At 46.8% G+C, this 8,901-nt stretch overlaps 1 protein-coding gene across 2 annotated transcripts in view; it reads left to right on the top strand.

The window, feature by feature from the left end:
• Positions 1-6,991: 6,991 nt before the first annotated feature.
• RAP1GAP2 (RAP1 GTPase activating protein 2) overlaps positions 6,992-8,901 on the top strand; it is a 218,189-nt gene continuing 216,279 nt past the window's right edge. For both annotated transcript variants that reach the window (XM_067714885.1, XM_067714884.1), the window contains exon 1: positions 6,992-7,141. In XM_067714885.1, the coding sequence (XP_067570986.1) occupies positions 7,092-7,141 (50 nt within the window). In that variant the 5' untranslated portion in view covers positions 6,992-7,091. The remainder of the gene's footprint in view (positions 7,142-8,901) is intronic.

The raw sequence follows: 8,901 nt of genomic DNA, 5'->3' as shown, positions 1-8,901 counted from the left end.
CATCAGGCCTCAGAAGTAACATTATTTTGAGCTGAGCACTTTACCCACATAATCTCATTGAAACTTCAGAGAAATCCTACTGGAAAGGTTTATTCCCATTTGTAGGTGGGGAAAAGGAGGCTCAAGAGAGGTTAAGTTTGATACCACCCAGATTGTAAGCAGCAGAGCCAGGATTCAAACTCCAGCCCGATCGAGGCCAGAGGTGGGGGACTTCCCTAGTGGCACAGTGGTTAAGACTCCGTGCTCCCAATGCAGTGGGCCGGGGCTCGATCCCTGGTCAGGGAACTAGATCCCACATGCATGCCGCAACTAAGAGTTTGCATGCCACAACTAAGGAGCCCGTGTGTAACAACTAAGACCCGGTGCAACCAAATAAATAAATAAAATAAAATCAGTGGCTTAAAAAAAAAAAGCCAGAGGTGGGCTTCATCAGGCCCCTCAGAGAGGAGTTGACTCCAGCAGTGGCAGAAGGCACCCACAGTGGTAACAGCTCTGCATTGGTCGGTGTCCTGGCAGGGAACAGACAGCACATTTAAAATGTGAATCATTTGAAGAGAGTTAAGGCACTATCTACAAGGTTGTGGGGCAGAGTTTAAGAACAAAGGATAGGCAGAGATGTTACCATCCCTAGGCCTGGAGGGACAGGAAGGCAGTTATGAGAATTCAGAAAGGATGGGTATGGGGAGAGGGCTACCTGGCAGGAGCTGTGGCTTTCCTTAAAATGAAGCATCTGACCCACAGGGACCTGGGAGGGAGCTGAGGAATAAATATCCCAGCCTCACTCTCCTCTTTCCTCCCCATCTCTGCTGGCGCCTCCTCAAGCCAGTCCCAATCAGAAGCCAGAAGTTAAGGGGGTCCATTGGCACTGCTTGCATAGGTTGACCTCCTGGGACACAAGCAGAGTAGAGAAAGGTGTGGAAAGGTTCTGGAGGAAGGAGATATCTGGCACAACCTTCCTCAACTTGGGCCCCATTTGCTGTTCTCTGCCAGGCTGCTGCCCACTGAGTGCTCCAGCAATGGTGGACACCAAGATGCTCTAAACAGGGGGGCAGGTGACAGTGTTACAGGGATACCCTCTTTTCTTCAAAGACTTTGGCCATCTGTCCTGACCCCAAAAGACCACCCAATCTGGGTCCCTTGGGATGCTGTGGCTAGAGGGACTGGGAGCTCTGGGACTGGAGACCCAACCAGAAGTTACTGTGGATAAGCCTTTTAGTCAGCTTACCTTAAGAATGAAAGATCAAACTAGGGCAAGTCTGCACTCTGCTCAGGGGTGAAATGGCTGATTTGGATAAAATGGTCCCTAAAATCTCAGCTCTGACTTTTGGAGTTTGAGATCATTCCTCAACCACTAGCATGGCAACAGGAATGAGCTCTGTGTGTGTGTGTGTGTGTGTGTGTGTGTGTGTGTGTGTGTGTGTGTGTGTGTACTAGGCCACAATTCAGCCTCAGACACATCCCCTCTGCCTCATTCCTGCCCACATCCTCCTCCTTCTAGGGCAGAGAGCTCAGATGCTCACCCGGGAGACTTCATTGAAGGAATCCTGAGAGGTTCCACCACCTGTGCCTGAAGTTCTTCCATTTCAGACCACTTTCCATGATCTTGGGCAGCTAGCTCCCCAGTTCTTTCATGATCTGGTGTAACTGTGGCCACTTTTTTCCTTAATTTTTCCCTAACTTTGTATTAGCTTTGCCACATGTAATGCTCCACATTTTGCCTTAAACGTACCACTTCCTTCAGCCAATTCTTTTAAATATTGTGTTTTGTTAAAGAAGCATTAGAATTATACTTCAGAAAGGTTGGGAAATGCAGTAACAAAAATACCTGTAATCTTACTGCCCTAGTGCAACTAGTATTATTTTTGTGTATTATCTTCTAGTTTGTTCGTATGAATGATGATTTATATAGTCATCTTCATGGCATATCTGATTTTTTTTTTTTTTTGCCATGCCACACAATTTGTGGGATCTCAGTTCTCTGACCAGGGATTGACCCCGGGCCACAGCAGTGAAAGCCCAGAGTCCTAACCACTGGGCAACCAGGGAACTCCCTGGCATATCTGATTTTTTTACCCATATTATATCACAACTTTTCCCCCCATGTTTCTGTGGAGTCTTCACAATGCTTGCAGCCTCTTGAAGATAATTGGCTATTTGTGGCTGGCTGTAGTCTTTTATTTGTTTGAAATACACTATCATTTTTGAATAATCTAAAAAATTTTTAAAGAAGTTAAAGAGCTCGTAATCTCACCACCCAGATAGTACAGAATTATATACAGACTACGCAGACAATTCTTAAAAATACTTTAAAAAAAAAAGACATGCTGATACTTATAAAAGTAAAAACCTCCTCATCCTCCATCTTCAACTTCTCTGCCCAGTTTTCCACCATTAACAAATTCTGTGTATACGTACACACACACGCTTTTTTTTTTCTTTCTTTTTTTTTTTTGCGGTATGCGGGCCTCTCACTGTTGTGGCCTCTCCCATTGTGGAGCACAGGCTCCGGACGCACAGGCTCAGTGGCCATGGCTCACGGGCCTAGCCGCTCCGTGGCATATGGAATCTTCCCGGACCGGGGCACGAACCTGCGTCCCCTGCATCGGCAGGCGGACTCTCAACCACTGCGCCACCAGGGAAGCCCTTTTTTCCCCATTTTTAAGGTACTGACATCATATAGCACCACACCCTGTTCTGTATTGTGTTTTTTCTTTCCACTTGTATGTTGGAAATATCCTAAAAGTCATTAAATGTTTTCATTCACCAATCGATGCCTATGTATCAAAATTAAAATTTTCCCCCCACATTATTCATTGTAGAAAACTTAGGAATTTTTGATAAGTAAAGATATAAAAACAAAATTGTCCACTTATACCTTTTGGTCATAACAAATCCTAACATTTGGCATTAAAAAATTTTATTATATAAAATCTTAATTATGTATAATTTAAACATCTTATTTTGTAGTCTGCTTTTTGGCTTAGCAACGTAGCATGAACATTTTTCTCCTGCTACAGAGTGTAGTTCCACTGTATTGATAAACTACAATGTACTCTATCCATTTTCATATTGTTTGATAATTAGATTGTTTCTATTTTTTAATGTTAAAAACAGCCATGTGGGGCTTCCCTGGTGGCGCGGTGGTTGAGAGTCCGCCTGCCGATGCAGGGGACACGGGTTCGTGCCCCGGTCCGGGAAGATCCCACATGCCGCAGAGCGGCTGGGCCCGTGAGCCATGGCCACTGAGCCTGCGCGTCTGGAGCCTCTGCTCCGCACCGGGAGAGGCCACAACGCTGAGGCCCGCGTACCGCAAAAAAAAAAAACAACCAAAAAACAGCCATGTGGCAAATATCTTGGTAGCTTAATCATTTGAAAAGTGACTTTTATTGTCTTTTTTCTTATTGCACATAATGTTTATTTAGAAAAATTAGAATATATGGATAAGAAAAACTATAAAATAAAAGTCACTATAACTTCACCCACCCAGAGATAAATCACTTTTTACATATGTTCCTGTAGTTCTTCCAGATTTTTGTACAAATATTTTAATATATTAGTTCTACTTGGTAACATTTTTTTTCATTTCAAAATATATCTTGTTTTTTTCATGTCAATAAAAGTCTCTCTTAGTAGTTGTATAATATCCCATCATATGGACTTGCTTCTTCACTTAACTAATCTCCTGTTGGACTTTTGTGTTGTCTTCAGTTTTACTCTATTGCAAACAATGTTGCAAGGAACATTCTTTTACAAAGACTCCCCCCGCCCCCGCATTTCTAATTATCTCCTTAGGATGAATTCCAAAAAGAGAAATTACTAAGTCAAGAGAAATGCACATCTGATGGCTTTTGATCATACTGTCAAATTGCCATGCACAATAATTGAACCAATTTGTACACTGACCTCAGTCATGATTGGGAGAGCCTACTTCCCTTCTCCATACAAACCCTGCATGAGATAATTAACAACAACACAAAAACAACCAACTGTTCCAAATTTGACAAGTAAAAAAATAACATCACATTCACATTTTTCAAATACTTAATTTCCAGTAATATTGACATTTAAAAATGTGTCTAGGGACATCCCTGGTGGCGCAGTGGTTAGAAATCCACCTTCCAATGCAAGGGACATGGGTTCGAGCCCTGGTCCGGGAAGATCCCACATGCCATGGAGCAACTAAGCCCTTGCACCACAACTACTGAACTTGCGCTCTAGAGCCTGCAAGCCACAACTACTGAGCCTGCTGGCCTAAAGCCTGTGCTCGGCAACAAGAGAAGCCACGGCATGAGAAGCCCACGCCCGCAATGAAGAGCGGCCCCCACTCACCGCACGTGGAGAAAGCCTGTGTACAGCAACAAAGACCCAACACAGCCAAAAATAAATAAATAAATATATTTTTAAAAAGTGTGTCTATTTATTTATATTTCTTCTGTGAATTGTTTGTTCACATTCTTTGCCCATTTCTCTATTGGAGAATTTATCATTTCTTATTTCTTTATTCTAAAAACTTTCAACATTTAAATTTTTTATTGTAGTAAAGTGTACATAACGTAGAATTTGCTATCGTAACTATTTTTAAGTGTACAATTTAATGGTATTAAATACATTCACACTGTTGTGCAGCCATCACCACTATCCCTTTCTAGAATTCTTTTAATCTTGCAAAGCTGAAATGCTGTGTCCATTAAACAGTAACTGTCTCCTCTTCCCTCCCCACCCCCAGACCTCGGCAACCATGATTCTACTTTCTGTCTCTATAAATATAACTACTCTAGGAACCTCATATAAGTGAAATCATACAGTATTGTTCTTTTGTGACTTGCTTATTTCACTTAGCATAGTATCTTCAAGGTTCATCCATGTTGTAGCACGTGTCAGAATTTCCTTCCCTTTTAAGACTGAATAGTATTCCATCGTATGTGTAGACAACATTTTGCTTATCCATTAATCCATCCATGGATATCTGGGCTGCTTCCACTCCTTTGCTATCGTGAATAACAGTGCTATGAATATGGATGTTCAAATACAGGCATATATTTTTTAAACCAGTTTGACATTTGCCTTTTAATTTTGCTTATTATACTTTTGTTATGTGCTAAGGTTAAATATTTTTATTTTAGTCAAATCCATTAATCTCTCCCTGTATGGCTTCTGCCATTGATGCCAAGCTTAAAACAATCCATCCCCATTTTATTTTATTATTATTATTATTATTTTTTTTTTTGCTGTACACGGGCCTCTCGCTGTTGTGGCCTCTCCCGTTGCGGAGCACAGGCTCCGGACGCACAGGCTCAGCGGCCATGGCTCACGAGCCCAGCCGCTCCGCGACACGTGGGATCTTCCCGGACCGGGGCACGAACCCGTGTCCCCTGCATCGGCAAGCGGACTCTCAACCACTGCGCCACCAGGGAAGCCCTATTTTATTATTTTTTATTTTTAGATTTTTTTTGTGGTACGCGGGCCTCTCACTGTTGTGGCCTCTCCCGTTGCGGAGCACAGGCTCCGGATGCGCAGGCTCAGCGGCCATGGCTCACGGGCCCAGATCTTCCCGGACCGGGGCACGAACCCGTGTCCCCTGCATCGGCAGGCAGACTCTCAACCACTGCGCCACCAGGAAAGCCCCATCCCCATTTTAATATCACAATACTTACCTATGTATTTTTTCTACTCCCTTATATATATATTTATACACTTACATTTATAGTTCATCTGAAATATATCTTGTTATGTGAAATAGAGGCCTTGCTTTTTTTTCCCCTCTGTAAATGGCTAATTGTCCCATCACCATATCCATCACTAATTTGAAATACATATATTACACATACACACAGGTGGGGATGTTTTCAGACCTTCTATTCTGTTTCCTTGGTTTCCTTGTTAATTATGTTGGGGAAGCTTAAGGAAAGGACACTCAAAGGCAATTGCTAGCCTCATGCGAGACACTATATTTAAAGGTCAAAGGCGAGCTGCCAAACTATCTTGTCTGTATCTCTTTCTCTGTTTTCTTTTACATGATGCCTCTGTATTGGTTAAGTTCTTCATTCCCTGTTGCTTCCTGTCAGTTCTTTAGTTGAGACCTAGTGGAAAGCTCAGATGAGAATTCTCAGGATTTATGTAATCCTGATTTTTGTTGCACCCTGGGGAAGGTGCCTATGGATATAGTGACAGATGTCAGTAGCATTTGGACTCTGCTGGAAACTTTTCCAACGCTCCTGAGCACGGGTCCACCATCCCTAAGGGGAAGATAAGCTCCCAGGGGCTCTACACCGGGAGCTAGATTTTCTCCTCTCTGCAGAAGTTTCCCTCCTGCAAAGCATGTGGATTGTCCTGATATGAGAGGCAGGTGAATTGCACTGTGCAATGTACAGACAATCTCTGTGTTTATAAACATTTCTAAAACTCAGCTCCTTCAAACCAGGCTCCCAGGACGCTGTGGGCCATGTTGGTCTCTGCTCAACTCAAACTAAAGTTCTGGGTGAAAGTAGTTTGAAGGCCTGGGTGGAGCTGATCCTAGGGTCAGGCAGCGTGCCGGACCGAAGCCATACTGTTTTAACTACTGTTACCTTAAAATAGCTCAATAATCTGTAAGACGCATCTGTAAAGCATTCATAGTAGTTTAATTATTTTTATGCATAACTGTCTGGGTAGATGGAACAGGTGTCATAAGGAAGTAAGGCACAGGAATTAAGTGAATCCTCTCGAGTCACTCAGCAAGTCAGGTTTCCGTCACAGTGGAATTCGGAGAACCTGACTCCTCTCCCCGTGCTCCACAGAAAGCCCGCTCTGCTGCGCCGCTGGGCGGGCGGGGCGTGGGTGAAGGGAGCGAGGCGGACAGGCTGCGGTCTCGCCGCCGCGGCAAGGAGCGCGGTGACCCAGCCCCGGCCGGCTCCAGGGGCGGGGCCGGCGGCTGCCCGTGGGGGATGCGCGCTGCAGGCCGCACCGCCTGGGCTCCGGCCGAGTCGCCTCGCGCCCGCCCCGCCCGCCGGACCCGCGCCGCGGAGCGCGCCCTCGGCACTGGCCTGCGGCAGCCGGAGCCGCCTCCACCGTGAGGCCCGCGGCGGATAGGGAGTTGGCGCCGGCCGGGAGGCATGACGGGTCGCCGGGCGCCGGGGGAGAAGCGCTGGCAGCTGGTGCGCTGGTGAGTGAGCACCGGGGGGCGCGGGGCCTGGTGCGGGCGCGAACCCTCGCGCCCCGCGTGCTGGGGCTGGGCCGGGCGCGGGAAGGAGCGGGGGCGCTGGCCCGAAGTTTCTTCTCGTGCGGAGGCAGAGGGGCCGGGTTTAACGAGAGGCGCTGCGCTACCTGGTCATCGCCATCCGGCGTCTCCGAGCTTGGTCTTTGCGGTTCTCCAGAGCGATCGTCGCCGGTAACCTGGACCCTGTTCCTGACGTCAGGCTTTGGAGGGACCCCGGTCCTCCTTACAGACTCGTCGCGGGGTTTCCTCACTTTCCTCCCCGCGCCTTAGCTCTCTTTGTGCAGTGGGGTACCCCTTCCTACCCTCATTCCTCTGCTGCTCGGGGTCGGCCAAGGACTGGGCCCCGCCCAAGAGGGCACAACATACAATTCTCACCTCTCCTGTTCAAGGAGGTGCTTCAGTTCACCTACACGCGGACCGGTGGTTGTGGGCACTTGGGGGATAGGGTGTTTGAGAAGGGGGGCCTAGGAAGGGAGGGAAGAGGTCCCCGTGTAGGTGGGTGGTTGCCCCTACCCCACCGAGTCCTACCCAGGCTGGGAAATCAGAGCCTGCTGGTGTCAGGTGGCGAGACTGCAGGCCAAGAGAGTTTCAGACGCATCGCAGAGGGGTTGGGCGCATGTCCCTGTTGTCCGAATGTTCAGGGCCGTTTCAACCAGGGGCCTGACCTCTGCTTGGCGGAACTTAGAATGCAGGGCAGCCTGCTCAGCCCACTCCTGCCCTGGAAGGACTCCAAGAATGTCTGGCTGGGACCCCTCCCCATCGCAAATCATCCCACCCAAACCAGGGCCAGGAGCATCTTTGAAGTAGCGTTCCGGAACACCTCTCACCAGGTACATTCTGTAGCCTGAATACAAAGAACAACAATAAAATCGTTAATAATAGCAACCTGGCTTCCAGAGCACTTCCTACTGGCTCTACCATAATCAGGCATTGATTCAGTTACTCTTCACAGTGATACTCAGGGGAAGGCATTAGCACCCCCCCTCTTTCAGATGAGGAAACTGAGGCTCAGAGAAGGAAAGTGGTTAATCAATGTCACCCAGCAAGCAAGTGACAGAGTCAGGGTTTGAACTCAGGGCTTCCCCAGGGGCTTAACTCCTCCTCTGTTTCGCTTCATATTTCCTGAACACAGGGCCTGGCTGCCCATCCAAGTTCACCTTGTCAAAAAAACCTCAGCATGTCAGAGCAGGAGAGGGGTCAGTGGGTCACCCTGCTCAGCCCATCCCGCCTTTGTTCAAGGGTTCCAAGAATCAAAGTCCAAATAATCAAAATTATTATTTAGCAGTGGAGCTACTCTTCAGATGAAACCTCAGTACATAAATCAGATAACAGTAGAGTTAATCTGTTTGAAGATCTGGTGGGGAGTGGGCAGTTACTTAGTGCCCTCTCCCTGGAAAGGAGGCACCACCCTAGGACCCCAGAACTTCCCAGATCACTTTGTGCAGTTTGATTCGTTCCCTCACTTCATGGAGGAGGAAACAGGAAGAGTTTTAAAGGGGCAGAGCTTGGATTCCTGCTCTGACTCTCTCTGCCCTGATGCCTGTCTGGGCTGGATCTTGGGCTGAACCTGATGAAGCATAAATCATTATTAGTACCCTAATTAGGTTTAAATTTTTTTTATTTATTTGTTTTTTATTATTTATTTTATTTATTTATTTTGGCTGCACCGGGTCTTAGTTGCGGCATGTGGGATCTTCATGGCATGT

The sequence above is a fragment of the Pseudorca crassidens genome, chromosome 19, assembly GCF_039906515.1.
Source record: "Pseudorca crassidens isolate mPseCra1 chromosome 19, mPseCra1.hap1, whole genome shotgun sequence".
Lineage (NCBI taxonomy): Eukaryota > Metazoa > Chordata > Mammalia > Artiodactyla > Delphinidae > Pseudorca > Pseudorca crassidens.
This window is presented reverse-complemented; position numbering and strand designations above follow the sequence as displayed.